Genomic DNA, 17,071 nt, shown 5'->3' with positions numbered 1-17,071 from the left:
CCACGAATGAATAATAAAACTGTCAGAGTGAACATGGTTCAGTTCTGGATGTGAAATAACAGCAGCAATAACAGCAGAATCCAGTCCCTGTAATCACTTGTGAACTCACTGGTATCTGAACAGATTGGATAACTGAGTGAATGCCATCCTGCACAGACCCAGTGAATGGCCTCTCCCCAGCATGAAGACACTGGTGTGTCAGAAGGTTGGATGAATCAATGATTGCTTTCTCACTCAGCTGAACAGCCTCTCCCTACTGTGAACTCGCTGGTGTGTCTGCAAGTGAGATAATCGATTAAATCTCATCTCACACTCTGGACAGCTGAATGGCCTCTCCCCTGTGTGAACTCGTTCATGTCTCAGCAGGTCAGATGAAGTAGTGAATGCTTTCCCACACTCAGAGCAGGTGAACGGTCTCTCCCTGGTGTGAACTCGCTGGTGTATCTGTAGGTTGTAGGAGAGAGAGAATCCCTTTCCACATTCAGAGCAGGTGAATGGCCTCTCCCCAGTGTGAACTCGCTGGTGTGTCTGCAACTGAGATAACCGACTGAAACTCATCACACACTTGGAGCAGGTAAATGGCCTCTCCCCACTGTGAATTCGCTGGTGTATCCGGAGGTTGGAAGAGCGAGAGAATCCCTTTCCACACTGTGAACAGATGAACGGCCTCTCCCCTGTGTGAACCCGCTGGTGTGTCATTAAGTCGGATGAAGTAGTAAATCCCTTTGCACACTTAGTGCAGGTGAATGGTCTCTCCCCAGTGTGACTGCGCCGATGAATTTCCAGCTCCGAGGGGAATCTGAATCCCTTCCCACAATGTCCACATTTCCACAGTTTCTCCATGATGCCAGTGTCCTTGTATCTCTCCAGGTTTGCTGATTAGTTGCGGTTGGTGTGTGTGTATGTGTTACACCAATGTTTAAAATCTTTTCAAGCAGATAAAAGAGAGAAACATTTCTCCTGGACTCAAATGCCGATAATATTCTGGTACCAATAATCGAACAATTCTGTTAATTCTTCACTTGATGTTTCCTTTGAGATTTCAATCAGTAAATCCTTCCCTCCATTATCCTGTAAAAGGAGTTGACAAAAGTCATCACCGTCAGAGCTGGATAGAAATTCAGAACAGATAATTCTGAATATAACTGGACTAAAAACATGTGGTATACAATGCTGCATTTCTTAATTAGATAGGTGATGGGAAGGAGATTTGAGAAAACTATATTTACTCCAGATTTTAAAAGCAATCTTTTTGAATTGTAATGTCTCTTTGACTGGAACTATATAACATAACTACATGCTATAATTACAAGAATAAAACAATGAATCTTATTACCGAAACATAAATATACCAAATATATGAACACAAGCCAGATCTCTGTTGTGACTAATCTAAAAAGTAAACAAATTTCCAGAAAGTTCCAATGGAATACTGAAGGACAAGGTTTCACATTTTAAAAAATACTTTACAAATCAATCTAAAACCAGCATCACTAAATCATGCAAAGAGAGAAACACTATTTGAATGCACAAGATAAATTACACTTTAAAAAGCTCAGACAATAAAAACAGGTTTCACAAAATCACAAACATTTCCCCCTCAGTATATTTGGCTCTAATTCCAGTTACAGAGTCCCACAACTCTCTGTAATTCCCAGGGGGAGAAAGAAAGTGTTTTACTCACAGCTGTTGTCCAGAGGATGAAGTTTGAGTCTGTGTGTGAAGTTTGAGTCTGTGGTGAAGTTTGAGTCTGTGTGTGAAGTTTGAGTCTGTGTGTGAAGTTTGAGTCTGTGGTGAAGTTTGAGTCTGTGGTGAAGTTTGAGTCTGTGGTGAAGTTTGAGTCTGTGGTGAAGTTTGAGTCTGTGTGTGAAGTTTGAGTCTGTGGTGAAGTTTGAGTCTGTGGTGAAGTTTGAGTCTGTGGTGAAGTTTGAGTCTGTGGTGAAGTTTGAGTCTGTGGTGAAGTTTGAGTCTGTGGTGAAGTTTGAGTCTGTGGTGAAGTTTGAGTCTGTGGTGATGTTTGAGTCTGTGGTGAAGTTTGAGTCTGTGTGTGAAGTTTGAGTCTGTGGTGAAGTTTGAGTCTGTGGTGAAGTTTGAGTCTGTGTGTGAAGTTTGAGTCTGTGTGTGATGTTTGAGTCTGTGGTGAAGTTTGAGTCTGTGGTGAAGCTACAAACAGAAGCTGTTCTGTTTCAAATCAAACTGCGGGACTTGGAAGAAAATGATGGGAAGCTGGCAGCCCAGCACGCAGGCGCAGAGAGCGCTGCTGAGCCGAGCTGTCCGGAGCAGGCGCACAGAGCGCTGCTCAGCCGAGCTGTCCGGAGCAGGCGCAGTGCGGCTGCCGCCAGCGGTCGCTCTCGATCTCTTTTTGGAGCAGCAGCCGCCGTAGAGAGAGAGGGGGGAGGGGGAGATCACCGAGCGGCTTCTCGCTCTGGCCGGAGCCGCCAGCCGGTTGCCCGGAAACCTTGGCTCGAGGAGGTGCAGAGGGAGGGGAACAATGGGTGGGGGCGGGGCTCCCGTGTCCGCTCGCCCGGGCCTGCGCACTGGAACCCGAGGATGTCACTGCGGTGCAGACTGATTCCTATTGGCTGATATAGGCAGGCCTCCATTGACATCACAATGCGGAAGTTTGTTGATGATTTTCAGAGTGAAACTTCCTCCTCTGTACAACATCTGGGAGGAAATCAATGTTTCCCCCTTTCCATTTCTTTTCTCATTCTGGGGGAAATTGGGGACTCGCAGCAACTGAAGGGAGAGGAAGTGAATTCAGGGAGGCTGCAGACTGGAACTATTACAGACGAACATCGGAATTAGGAGCAGGACGAGACCCAGGTATCTTTTTCTTTCTCTCTCTCAGATATTGACATCTTTTGGCTCCCTCAGGTTGTCACATTTATTTATCTAACAAGATAACCTCTTACCTAATGCTCACAATTAAAGGCGGAGAAGACTGTTTAAATGAACAGTAAATTCACTGGGACAGAGATATGTTTAATGTAGTTATATGGTACGTGCTGTGTTATTTATGATTCCCTATTTCTTGTCTTGATATATAAAAGGCACTGTGTCAACATTGCCTATTTCCACTGATGGAGACATTCCAACATAGAAGGAATCCATTTGGCAACTCAAATCCATGCCTTCTGTGGAGCAATTCAGTCAGTCCCATTCCCTCTCTGTACTCCCATTCCCATGAGTTTCACATCACAATGGAATGGATGAGAATTCCAGATGAGCTGAGACTGGGGTGGAGTCGGGTGATGTTACTGAGGTGGAAATAGTGATGATGATGTGGATGTGTGGCTGGAAGCTCATCTTGGGGTGAAATATTTCACCAGGGTTGTGAACAGCCTGTTTCAGGTCAGACATGTTTGTGATTTATATAAACGATCTGGAAGAAGGTGCAACTGGGGTGATCAGTAAGTTTGCGGACGACACAAAATTGGCAGGACTTGCAGATAGTGAGGAATCATAGAAACCCTACAGTGCAGAAGGAGGCCATTCGGCCCATCAAGTCTGCACCGACCACAATCCCACCCAGGCCCTACCCCCACATATTTACCCGCTAACCTACGCATCTCAGGACTCTAAGGGGCAATTTTTAACCTGGCCAATCAACCTAACCCGCACACCGTTGGACTGTGGGAGGAAACCGGAGCACCCGGAGGAAACCCACGCAGACACGAGGAGAATGTGCAAACTCCACACAGACAGTGACCCGAGCCGGGAATCGAACCCAGGACCCTAGAGCTGTGAAGCAGCAGTGCTAACCACTGTGCTACCATGCCGCTCCTTAGAGGAGCATTGTCAGAAGCTACAGAAGGATATAGATAGGCTGGAAATTTGGGCAAAGAAATGGCAGATGGAGTTCAATCCTGATGAATGCGAAGTGATGCATTTTGGTAGAAATAATGTAGGGAGAAGCTGTACGATAAATGGCAGAACCATAAAGGGTGTAGATACGCAGAGGGACCTGGGTGTGCAAGTCCACAGATCCTTGAAGGTGACGTCACAGGTGGAGAAGGTGGTGAAGAAGGCATATGGCATGCTTGCCTTTATAGGACGGGGCATAGAGTATAAAAGTTGGGGTCTGATGTTGCAGATGTATAGAATGTTGCTTCGGCCACATTTGGAATACTGCATCCAGTTCTGGTCGCCACACTATCAGAAGGACGTGGAGGCTTTGGAGAGAGTACAGAGGAGGTTTACCAGGATGTTGCCTGGTATGGAGGGGCTTAGTTATGTGGAGAGATTGGGTAAACTGGGGTTGTTCTCCCTGGAAAGACGGAGGATGAGGGGAGACTTAATAGAGGTGTATAAAATTATGAAAGGCATAGATAGGGTGAACGGTGAGAAGCTTTTCCCCAGGTCGGTGGTGACGTTCACGAGGGGTCATAGGTTCAAGGTGAAGGGGGGGAGGTTCAACACAGATATCAGAAGGACATATTTTACACAGAGGGTGGTGGGGGCCTGGAATGCGCTGCCAGGCAAGGTGGTGGAGGCAGACACACTGGGAACGTTTAAGACTTATCTAGATAGTCATATGAACGGAGTGGGAATGGAGGGATACAAAAGAATGGTCTAGTTTGGACCAGGGAGCGGCACAGGCTTGGAGGGCCGAAGGGCCTGTTCCTGTGCTGTATTGTTCTTTGTTAGAACCATAGAAAATTACAGCTCAGAAACAAGCCTTTTGGCCCTTCTAGTCTGTGCCGAACCATTTTTTGCCTCGTCCCACTGACCTGCACTTGGACCATATCCCTCCACACCCCTCTCACCCATGAACCCGTCCAAGTTTTTCTTAAATGTTAAAAGTGACCCCACATTTACCACTTTATCCGGCAGCTCATTCCACACTCCCACCACTCTCTGCATGAAGAAGCCCCCCCTAATATTCCCTTTAAACTTTTCTCCTTTCATCCTTAACCCATGCCCTCTGGTCTTTTTCTCCCCTCGCCTCAGTGGAAAAAGCTTGCTTGCATTCACTCTATCTATACCCATCAAAATCTTATACACCTCTATCAAATCTCCCCTCAATCTTCTACGCTCCAGGGAATAAAGTCCCAACCTATTCAATCTCTCTCTGTAACTCAGCTTCTCAAGTCCCGGCAACATCCTTGTGAAACTTCTCTGCACTCTTTCAACCTTATTTATATCCTTCCTGTAACTCGATGACCAAAACTGTACACAATACTCCAAATTTGGCCTCACCAATGCCTTATATAACCTTACCATAACACTCCAACTTTTATACTCGATACTCCGATTTATAAAGGCCAATGTACCAAAGGCACTCTTTACGACCCTATCCACCTGTGATGTCACTTTTAGGAAATTCTGTACCTGTATTCCCAGATCCCTCTGTTCAACTGCACTCTTCAGAGTCCTACCATTTACCCTGTACGTTCTACTTTGGTTTGTCCTTCCAAAGTGCAATATCTCACACTTGTCTGCGTTAAATTCCATTTGCCATTTTTCAGCCCATTTTTCTAGTTGGTCCAAATCCCTCTGCAAGCTTTGAAAACCTTCCTCACTGTCCACGACACCTCCAATCTTTGTATCATCAGCAAACTTGCTGATCCAATTTACCACATTATCATCCAGATCATTGATATAGATGACAAACAACATGTTCTTTGACATGTTGCCAGGAAGAGGGATAGAGTTGTTGGCAAGCGAGTGGAGTTTGGAGAGGGGACTGAAGACAGTGGGTTCAGTCTTCCCAGTATTTATATGAAAGAAATTTCTGTTTGTTTAGTACTGGAAGTCAGATAAGTCAGGATGGTGTGTGAGTTGGGGGAACTCTGAGGTGATGGTGTTTATACCCATCTGCTATCTCGGTCCTTCGAGTTGGTGGAGTTGAGGGTTTGTGAGATTCTGTCAAAGTTCTTGTCAAGTTGTAGATGTATAAAATCCCTTGCCTTCACCCCGGCCACTCCTACTTCTCTCTATCTCCTCCCAAAGTGCCGAAAGAGTCTTATGTAGACCCAGGCTGTGTGGCAGGTTTCATTCCCTGAAGGATATCAGTGAACCAGTTGGGTTTGTATGACAATCCAGCAGCTTTCTTGGTTACCCTTTCCTCACGGCAGCTCCACAAATTAGCAGATTCATTCAGCTCAATTACACAACCCACCTTTGTGTTTTTGTGGGTTCTTTCTCACTCACTTTTTTCTGTTTTAAATCAATTTCACAGGGTTTTACAAGAAGAAGATTTGCAGTTGAGAAACTGAAACAAAACATGATATCAGAACCTGATGAGTCGGCCAATTTATTGTAACCTGAATATCATTGTATTTTGAAATTGGAAGAAAAAAGCACCATTCACAGTGGAGAGAAACTGTACATGTGTTCTGTTTGTGGACAAGACTTCAACCAATCATCTGGCCTTTGGGAACATAATTGCAGTCACAACAGGGAGATGGCATGGAAGTGTGAGGATTGTGGGAAGGAATTCAATTACCCATCCCTGCTGGAAACTCATCGACGCAGTCACACTGGGGAGAGGCCATTCATCTGCTCTCAGTGTGGGAAGGGATTCACTCAGTTATCCAGCTTACATATACACCAGAGGACTCATGCTGAGGAGAGGCCGTTTACCTGCTCCCAATGTGGGAAGGGATTCAATCAGTCATCCAATCTAGCAACACACCAGCGAGTTCATACTGGGGAGAAACCGTTCACCTGCTCTGAATGTGGGAAGGGATTTTCTCACTCATCCACTCTGCTGATACACCAGCGAGCTCACACTCAGGAGAGGCCATTCACTTGCTCCCAGTGTGGGAAGGGATTTGCTGACTCATCTACTTTGTTGAAACACCAGCGAGTTCACACTGGGGAGAGGCCATTCACCTGCTCCCAGTGTGGAAAGGGATTTGCTCAGTCAGCCACCTTGTTCACACACCAGCGAATTCACACTGGGGAGAGGCCATTCACCTGCTCTGTGTGTGGGAAAGGATTCAGTCGGTCATCAACTCTGCTGACACACCAGCGAGTTCACACTGGGGAGAAACCATTCATCTGCTCTGTGTGTGGGAAAGGATTCAATCACTCATCCAACCTAGCAATACACCAGCGAATCCACACAGAGGAGAGGCCATTCACCTGCTCTGTGCAAAGGGACTTGGGAGTCCTAGTCCAGGATTCTCTAAAGGTAAACTTGCAGGTTGAGTCCGTAATTAAGAAAGCAAATGTAATGTTGTCATTTATCTCAAGAGGCTTGGAATACAAAAGCAGGGATGTACTTCTGAGGCTTTATAAAGCACTGGTTAGGCCCCATTTGGAGTACTGTGAGCAATTTTGGGCCCCACACCTCAGGAAGGACATACTGGCACTGGAGCGGGTCCAGCGGAGATTCACACGGATGATCCCAGGAATGGTAGGCCTGACATACGATGAACGTCTGAGGATCGTGGGATTATATTCATTGGAGTTTAGGAGGTTGAGGGGAGATCTGATAGAAACTTACAAGATAATGAACGGCTTAGATAGGATGGACGTAGGGAAGTTGTTTCCATTAACAGGGGAGACTAGGACGCGGGGGCACAGCCTTAGAATAAAAGGGAGTCACTTTAGAACAGAGATGAGGAGAAATTTCTTCAGCCAGAGAGTGGTGGGTCTGTGGAATTCATTGCCACAGAGGGCTGTGGAGGCCGAGACGTTGAGCGTCTTCAAGACAGAAATTGATAAATTCTTGATTTCTCGAGGAATTAAGGGCTATGGGGAGAGAGCGGGTAAATGGAGTTGAAATCAACCATGATTGAATGGTGGAGTGGACTCGATGGGCCGAATGGCCTTACTTCCGCTCCTATGTCTTATGGTCTTATGGTCTAAGGGATTCAATCAGTCATCTAAACTAGCAATACATCAGCGGGTTCACACTGGGGAGAGGCCGTTCACCTGCTTGCAGTGTGGGAAGGGATACGTTACCTCGTCGAATCTTCTGACGCACCAGCGAATTCACAACTAACTATTGTAATTGGATTTAAAATTAGGGAGAAACCATGAAAATGTGCAGACTGTGAGGAGAGTTTCAGTTACCTGTCAGAGCTGGAAGCACCGGGGACTGTTTGAAGATGGAGGGTTTCTACAAGCTGCTCTAAGACTTGTCTTCTCTCTGAAAGCTTCAGGACAGTCTATACTCATTATAGCAAGTATATTTATGGTTTCTAACTGTAATTGAAGTGGCATCTACATCTTTGAGGAATGTTGCATATTTGGAACTGAAATTGTGCTAAATTAGAAATTAAAGTTGTTTCCTTTCACTTTTAAATATTGTTCAACTGTTAATAGTTAAGCTGCTTCATTTTATGGAATTATATTTAAGCTGTTATTAAATGAAGTTTGTTTTACCATGAAAGATTCCTAATTTGTCAGTGGAATTACTCCTGGAGTGAAGCATCCTATCCTCACATTTATGCCAAAATAGAAAAATTTGTTTGGATCTAATCTGGCTTCCGAACATAATTTATGGGTTCTGGTCCAGGACACTTTTGGAAGGGATTCACTCAATAATCTACCCTCCAACCACCCCCGCTTCACACTGAGGAGAGACCTTTTAAATGCCCAGACTGTGAGAACTGCTATAAAAGCTGTGGAAAAGTGATGTCTCATCAATGTGTTCACGCTGATGAGAGACCATTCAGCTGCTTTTACTGTGAGACAGGGTTCAGGGAATCATTCCAACTCACTGTCCACCAGCGAGTTCACACTGGGGAGAGGCTATTCACCTGCTCTGAGTTTGGGAAGAGATTCACTCAGTTTTGAGGTTCGATTTCCAGTATCTGCAGTATCTTATTTTGATCTGATTTTTTGTTTGATTTATTATTGTCGCATGGATTGGGATACAGTGAAAAGTATTGTTTATTGTGCGCTTTGCAGACAAAACATACCGTTCCAGCATTTTCTGTTTTCGTTCCTTTTGAAGGGTTCCCCCTCTCTCCTCCATCCTCACCTACAACAACAAGTCTGAGGAGCTCATGGAGCTCCTTTGTCACTAAGATTGAGACAGTCTGATCAGCTGCCTCTGCTGTTTCCCTCGCTTCCATTGGGTCAATATGTGTTAAAAAATTTGCCCAACCCTAAACTCATCTTTCTTTAGTTTCTCTCTGTCAAGCAGTCGATTTAGTAACCTATATTTGTATTGTTGGATATTAGAAATAAGATATACATTTAAGTGAGTTTAATTCGGTGTTTCTGTGTACAGAAGGGTTAAAACTTTCATAGATTAATGTTAAATAAAGGTGTTTGCATGTATGGGGTTTTGGTTTCATTTCAAACTGTGCCTGTATTGTATTCAGAGAGTTTACAATGTGAAAACACACATAAGGAAAGACGAGGTAAGGAAAGACTTGGCAACCAGTGGCCATTTTGGGTCAGAAATAATTTTTGAGTTAGCTGAAGAGGAAACTGCCAGAACCATTAGGCAGAACAATGGAGTAAGGGCAAGAAAGAAAGTCCCAGAAGTTGAAGAACAGATAGTTCCAGAAACCAGGGAATGAAAAAAGTCTGAGGAAAACTGAAGTCAAAGGGAATCTGAACAAGATACTGTTCCCTGAAGTTAAAGAAAGGGGTAGAGAGAGGCTTCCAGTTAAAGGCAACACACCTGGTGAAGTTGGCTGGCAAAAAGGCAGACTCTGAAGTAATCCTAAGGTTGGGACTTCGGTACTACCTGTGAAACAGTGGTGTTCTGTTGATATGGCTGGGTACCTGAGAGATTGTGTGGAAGCTTGAGTGCATGTGATAATCTGAGGCAGAAGAATAGTGAAAGGAGAGATTGAAATCCTGGAAGTGGATCCTTGCTGAAAAGATCTGAGAGAGTGCGTTGTTTGGGAGAACATTTTTGAGAGTGGATCTGATTGATGAAAATTTCTGTGCACCAATTTCAATGACAATGTTGCAATTTGTAATTTTACACATGACAGAATCTCAGTGTGATTACTCAGCATCAGGTTATACTCTGACCGGTGCAGTGCAAATGGTGGAACTTACTGATCAAGAACCGGTCTGAGATTACATTGAATCACAGAGAATTCTCTCATTCTTGGGCGACACGGTGACACAGTGGTTAGCGCTGCTGACTCACAATGCCAGGGTCCTGGGTTCAAATCCCGGCTTGGGTCACTGTCTGTGTGGAGTTTGCACATTCTCCCCGTGTCTGCATGGGTTTGCTCCGGTTTCCTTCCACAGTCCAAAGATGTGTGGGTTCGGTGGATTGGCCATGCTAAATTGCCCTGAGTGTCAGGGGGGCTCGCTCGGGTAAATGCACGAGGTTATGGGGAGAGGGCCTGGGTGGGATTGTGATGGGTGCAGACTCAATGGGCCGAATGGCCTCCTTCGACACTGTAGGGATTCTATGAATATCCAGACCAGAAAGACATTGTTCGGTTTAACTAGTCTGTGCTGGTGTTTATATTTCACACAAGACACCTCCCATTCCATCTCCCTCATTTCAGCCTTTCAGCTCATCTTTCTAATCTCCTTTCCCTCATGTACTCATCACGTTTTCTTTTTAAACTAGGAGTTGTCCAGCTCGTTCCTGTGGCAGTGAATTTCACATTGTAATCAATCTCTGAGTGACTTGGAGGGGAACGTACAGGTGATGATGTTCCCATGCATTTGCTGCCCTTCTCCAAGGTGCTGGAGGTTGCGGGTTTGCAAGATGCTGTCAAAGAAGCCTTGGTGAGTGCTTGCAGTGCATCTTGTAGGTGGTACACACAGCTGCCATGTGAGTCAGTGTTGGAGGGAGTAGATGTTTGTAGAAGGATTGCCAATCAAGCTGCTTTGTCTTGGATGGTGTTGAGCTTCCTGAGTTGTTGGAGCTGCACTAATTCAGAAAATTGGAGCTTATTCAATTGGACACAAGAGTTGTGCCTTGTAGATGCTGGAGTTTGGGGAGAAGCATTAAACAGACCTTTTAATGGAAAATTCACCTGATCTGGCCCAGACACCACGAGGAGTTGGAAATGGGATGTGTTATGATTCTCAATTGAAACCCTACCCAACTGAAAAGGTGAACATTGAAGAGTTGAACACGGAGGGAGGGATGTCTGTTAGTGTTCTTCAGCAGTGGAAGTGGGGATTGGGATTGCGCTGGAAGAACAGGAGTGATGGTGAAATGAGTCAGCAAATAGGGAACGGTTATTTAACCACCAGCTCGGGTTACTGAAGCCTGAATATTGTGGGAGAGAAAAGGTGAGAGTGTTGCAGAGTTTAAAGTGGAACAGGAGAGTTTTAAGCTGGTGGAGTCAGTGAAATCTGAGTCTCGTTTTTGTCTGCTGTCATTTTACAGAGGCCCCGTTTTGCTGAAAGCAATAGAGAAAACGCTGGAAAATCTCAGCAGGTCTGGCAGCATCTGTCAGGAGAGAAAAGAGCTGATGTTTCGAGTCTGGATGACCCTTTGTCAAACCCTTTTCTCTTTTGGTTTCAGATTCCAGCATCCGCAGTCATTTGCTTTTATTCCATTTTGCTGAAACTCTTTATTTCCACAGTTACAGAATCAGTGAAAAGACATGACACATTCTTCACAGCAGCATCAAACTCACACTGACTGTTTCCTCACTCACCTCGAGGTTATCGATTCGCCTCCGGCCTCTTCGGTTCACTCCTGCTTCGGGTGTGGTCTCAGAATGGGGAGGGGGAGGATTAGTGACCACCTCCCCTCACCCCCCTCCCGCCCACAAACACACACAAAGAGGAACGACTCAAACACAATCATTAAATAAAGCGAACACACGCACGCACACACCAAACGTGTATGTGCTCGCACACAGGTACACACACACACACATGAACTGAAATGCGTGTACACCCACACAGACACACACTCACTCATAGACACAAGCGTGCCTGCTCACAGACAAAATCGTAGGATTGCTACAGTGCTGAAGAGACCATTCAGCCCTTTGAGTCTGCACTGACTCTCTGACAGAGCATCTTACCCAGGCCCTATTCCCGTTACCCCATATATTTACCCCACTAATCACCCTGATCGACATATTTTGTGACATAAAGCAGCAATTTAGCATGGTCAATCCACCTAACCAGCACATATTGAAGTTTGGGAGGAAACCAGAGCCTCCGGAAGAAACCCACGCAGACACGGGGAGAACGTGCCAACTCCACACAGACACAGGGGCGGCACAATGGGGAGCACTGCTGCCTCACAGCACCAGGGACCTGGGTTCAAATCAAGCCTCAGGTTGTGTGAAGTTTGTGCATTCTCCCCGTGTCTGTGAGAGTTTCCTCCAGTTGCTCCGGTTTCCACCCTCACTCCAAAGACGTGCGATTTAGGTGGATTGGCCGTGCTAAATTGCCCCTTAGTGTCGGGGATATTATCAGTGTAAATACGTGGGGTTATGGGGATAGGGCCTGGGTGGGGTTGTTGTTGGTGCAGGCTCGGTGGGCCGATTGGTCTCTTTCTGCACTGTCGGGATTCTATGATTTATCCAAGGCTGGAATCGAACCCAGGGCCCTGGCGCTGTGAGGCAGCAGTGCTAACCACCGTGCCACCATGCTGCCCAGGTGGGCACACAGACAGCTGCACACACTACGCTGTCAATCACCTGCCTCCAGCTGTCAGTGCTGAGGAAGTGAAACCAAGCTCCCCCCCATCTCACTCACTGCTGTGTCAGGTGGATAGTAAAATCCCACCGCCATTACTGGATGGAGCGAAGGAGAGCTCCCGCTGGTTTCCGAGGGCCGATCTTTATCCTTCAAACAGCCTAACATTTGGTGGTTATCCGACAGTTTGTGGGATCTGCTGTGTGCAGTGCCTGCCGGGTTTCCCAGGTGAACAGCAGTGACTGTGTTTCGGAAACAGGAAGCTGCCGTGTTGATTCAGAGCGCTCTGGAACAGCCCAGAACAAGCACAGGAGCTAAATCATTCCCTCCTTTCGATGTTCCCTCCTGCCATTCTGTAGGAAGAGATGGTGACTGCACAGCAAGATCCCACAAGGCACGATGCAACACACAGCCAGGAAACTTAATTTCAGAGACGGTTTGAGGGACCCCTGGGAGAACCTGTTACAGCAGCTTGAATCTCAGGAACAGGTTACACAAATCTGTGACCTTCTGACCTGGGTGAGAGAGAGAATGAGAGGCACCAGGATAAGCTGGGAATGACTGATCCAGGAACCTCCAGTCCCATCATCAACTCCAACAGGTCCCTTATCCGAGGCTCAGCAAAGGGGGTCAACATGATAAACAACTGAATACCCAGTGAAAAAATACACAGTCCCTGCTGTCAATATCTCCGGCCATTCCACATCGGTCACAGGTACACGGGCCAATGCCTATCTCTGTGTGCGTGGGGGACAGTGATGGGAGGGCATGTTACCTACAGAAAGCCTGGTCCCAGGTTAGCCAGACGGCAGCAGGTTGTGTCCGGTGTCAATCGTCCTCGGGCCGTGTCTCAGTGAGCGACAGGAGAGTGGGACCATCACAGGACCAGGCCCCGCCTGTGTACTCCACTCTCTGTGTGAAAGGAGAAGGTGGTAAGAATCAGAGTGGGAATAGCTTCTGTCGAGCCTGCTCCACTATTCATCATCAACCTCATCTCCACTTTCCCCGCACTCCTCCCCATCCCTCAATTCCCAAAGATATCTCCACCTCCCCCGCACTCCTCAATTCCCAAAGATATCTCCACTTTCCCCGCACTCCTCCCCATGCCTCAATTCCCAAAGATATCCCCACTTTCCCCACACTCCTCAATTCCCAAAGATATCCCCACTTTCCCTGCAGTCTTCCCTCATCCCATAATTCCCAAAGATATCCCCACTTTCCCCGCACTCCTCCCCATTCTTCAATTCCCAAAGATATCTCCACTTTCCCTGCAGTCTTCCCTCATCCCATAATTCCCAAAGATATCTCCACTTTCCCCGCACTCCTCCCCATCCCTCAATTCCCAAAGATATCCCCACTTTCCCCACACTCTTCCCCATAGATATCTCCACTTTCCGCACACTCTTCCCCATAGATATCCCCACTTTCCCCGCACTCCTCCCCATTCTTCAATTCCCAAAGATATCTCCACTTTACCCACAGTCTTCCTCCTATCTCTCAATTCCCAAAGATATCCCCACTTTCCCCACACTCTTCCTCCTATCTCTCAATTCCCAAAGATATCCCCACTTTCCCCACACTCTTCCTCCTATCTCTCAATTCCCAAAGATATCCCCACTTTCCCTGCACTCCTCCCCCATCCCTCATTTGTTTTTGTTCAATTGTGGGATATGGGCGTCTCCGACTGGCCAGCATTTATTGCCCATCCCTAGTTGCCCAAGGGCTGTTGAGAGTCAACTCCGTTGCTGTGGCTCTGGAGTCACATGCAGGCCAGACCAGGTAAGGGCGGCAGATTTCCTGTGGTTGACTCTCAACTGCCCTTCAAGAGCAACTAGGGATGGACAATAAATGCTGACCAGCCAATGATGCCCATGTCCCACGAATGAATAAAAAGAATTGGGCCCAATCTACTCAACCTCTCAGGCTCCACAGCCCTGAATGGTTTCCTCTTCCTATTTTCCTGGCTCCCCCTCACATACAGAGTGCGGATCTCACCTGGGGCGGCTGGATGAATGCCAGCCAGTCAGAGGCGTGTGTGGGCAGCAGCCCCATTGCCTGGCACTTGTAGATGGCCAGGGCCAACCCCAGCAGGTTGCCGATGAAGTAGATGAGACGCTGCAGCCAGTGCTGATTCGAATTCCCCAGGACCCTAAAGACTGAGAGCAAGAATGGAAAAGCAGGAAGTTCAGGAACAGGTGAGAACCTTTCCTCATAACACAGCCTATCCATTGTAGGTATTAGTCTGGTAAACCGTCTCTGAACTGTCTCCAGCATACTTGCACACTTCCTTAAACAAGGTGACCAATACTGCACACAGTACTCCAGATGTGGTCTCACTAGTGACCTGTACAACTGAAGCATAACCTCCCTAGTTCTGTATTTAATTCCCATCACAATGAATGATAACATTCTATTAGTTTTCCTAATTACTTGCTGTACCTGCATATTAGCCTTTTGTGATTTATGCACTCGGACACCCAGATCTTGATCAATTGGGCCAGTGGGCTGACGAATGGCAGATGGAGTTTAATTTAGACAAATGCGAGGTGATGCATTTTGGTAGATTGAACCAAGGCAGGACTTACTCAGTTAATGATAGGGCGTTGGGAAGAGTTACAGAACAAAGAGATCTAGGGGTACATGGTCATAGCTCCTTGAAAGTGGAGTCACAGGTGGACAGAGTGGTGAAGAAGGCATTCGGCATGCTTGGTTTCATCGGTCAGAACATTGAATACAGGAGTTGGAATGTTTTGTTGAAGTTGTCCAAGACATTGGTAAGGCCACACTTGGAATACTGTGTGCAGTTCTGGTCACCCTATTATAGAAAGGAGATTATTAAACTAGAAAGAGTGCAGAAAAGATTTACTTGGATGCTACGGGGACTTGATGGATTGAGTTATAAGGAGAGGCTGGATAGACTGGGACGTTTTTCTCTGGAGCGTAGGAGGCTGAGGAGTGATCTTATAAAGGCCTATAAAATAATGAGGGGCACAGATCAACTAGATAGTCAATACCTTTTCCCAAAGGTAGGGGAGTCTAAAACTAGAGGGCATAGGTTTAAGGTGAGAGGAGAGAGATACAAAAGTGTCCAGAGGGGCAATTTTTTCACACAGAGGGTGGTGAGTATCTGAAACAAGCTGCCAGAGGTAGTAGTCGAGGCAGGTACAATTTTGTCTTTTAAAAAGCATTTAGATAGTTACATGGGTACGATGGGTTTAGAGGGATATGGGCCAAATGCGGGCAATTGGGATTAGCGTAGGGGTTTTAAAAAAGGAAGGGTGGCATGGACAAGTTGGGCCTAAGGGCCTGTTTCCATGCTGTAAAGCTCTATGACTCTATCCCTCTGAATCTCTGAGCTCTGCAATCTCTCACCATTTAGACAAAATGCTTCTTTTTCATTCTTCCTGCTGAAATGGACAATTTCACATTTGCCCACATTCTACTCCATTTGACATATTTGCCCACTCACTTTACCTTTCTATCTTTCTGTACTCTCTGTATGTCCTCTTCACAACTTACTTTCCCATCTATCTGTGTGTCATCGACAAATTTGCCAAACATCCCTTCATCCAGACATTTATATAAATTTCATTCCTTGCCCCAAATTTGATTCCTGATCCACTATTTAGTTTAAAACCATCTCTAGTTTCCTAGTTATGGGGTTCGCAAGAACACTGGCCCCAGCACAGTTCAGATGTAGACTGTCCCAATGGTACAGATCTCACTTTACCCAGTACTGATGTCAGTGTCCCATGAACCAGAACCCACCTCCCACACCAGTTAGGGCGGCACAGTGATTAGTACTGCTGCCTCACAACACCAGGGACTCGGTTCTATACTGGCTTAGAATCCCTACAGTTCAGAAGGAGGCCATTCAGCCCATCGCTTCTGCACCGACCATAACCCCACCCAGGCCCTATCCCTGTACCACCATGTATTTACTCTGTTAGTTCCCCTGACACTATGGGACAACTTACCATAGCCAATCAATTTAACCCGCACATCTTTGGACTGTGGGAGGAAACCGGAGGACCCGGAGGAAACCCACGCAGATAGAGAGAGAACATGCAAACTCCACACACACTCGAGGCCGGAATTGAACCTGGGTCCCTGGCGCTGTGAGGCAGCAGTGCTAACCACTGTGCCACCGTGCCGCCCCTTGGGTCACTATCTGTGCAGAGTTTGCACTTTCACCCCGTATCTGTGTGGGTTTTCTCCCACAGTCTGAAAGACCTGCTGGTTAGGTGCATTGGCCATGCTAAATTCTCCCTCAGTGTACCCGAGGACGCACTGGAATGTGGCGACTAGGGGATTCTCACAGTAACTTCATTGCAGTGTTAATGTAAGCCTACTTGTGACACTAATAAATAAACTTTGAAGCAGCCTTTCAGTCACGCATTGATCCCTCCGATCTGATCTGTCCTATACTATTAGCATGTGGCTCAGGTAATAATTCAGAGATTATAACCATTGAGGTTCTGCTTCTTAATTTGGTGCCTAAGTCCTCATACTGACACTGAAA

At 46.4% G+C, this 17,071-nt stretch overlaps 3 protein-coding genes across 3 annotated transcripts in view; 2 read left to right on the top strand and 1 right to left on the bottom strand.

Annotated features, from left to right (window-relative positions):
* Positions 1–17,071, top strand: part of LOC144483022 (uncharacterized) — a 1,062,789-nt gene that overhangs the window by 623,884 nt on the left and 421,834 nt on the right. The gene's annotated exons all lie outside the window — the stretch shown is intronic.
* Positions 1–17,071, top strand: part of LOC144482985 (uncharacterized) — a 47,134-nt gene that overhangs the window by 21,376 nt on the left and 8,687 nt on the right. Inside the window, exon 3 of the mRNA XM_078201812.1 lies at positions 6,477–7,083. Coding sequence (XP_078057938.1) covers positions 6,477–7,083 — 607 coding nt within the window. The remainder of the gene's footprint in view (positions 1–6,476; positions 7,084–17,071) is intronic.
* The window catches only part of LOC144483037 (uncharacterized), a 116,663-nt gene that overhangs the window by 98,498 nt on the left and 1,094 nt on the right, over positions 1–17,071 (bottom strand). The window lies entirely within an intron of this gene.

The sequence above is a fragment of the Mustelus asterias genome, unplaced genomic scaffold (genome assembly GCF_964213995.1).
Source record: "Mustelus asterias unplaced genomic scaffold, sMusAst1.hap1.1 HAP1_SCAFFOLD_44, whole genome shotgun sequence".
NCBI lineage: Eukaryota > Metazoa > Chordata > Chondrichthyes > Carcharhiniformes > Triakidae > Mustelus > Mustelus asterias.
This window is presented reverse-complemented; position numbering and strand designations above follow the sequence as displayed.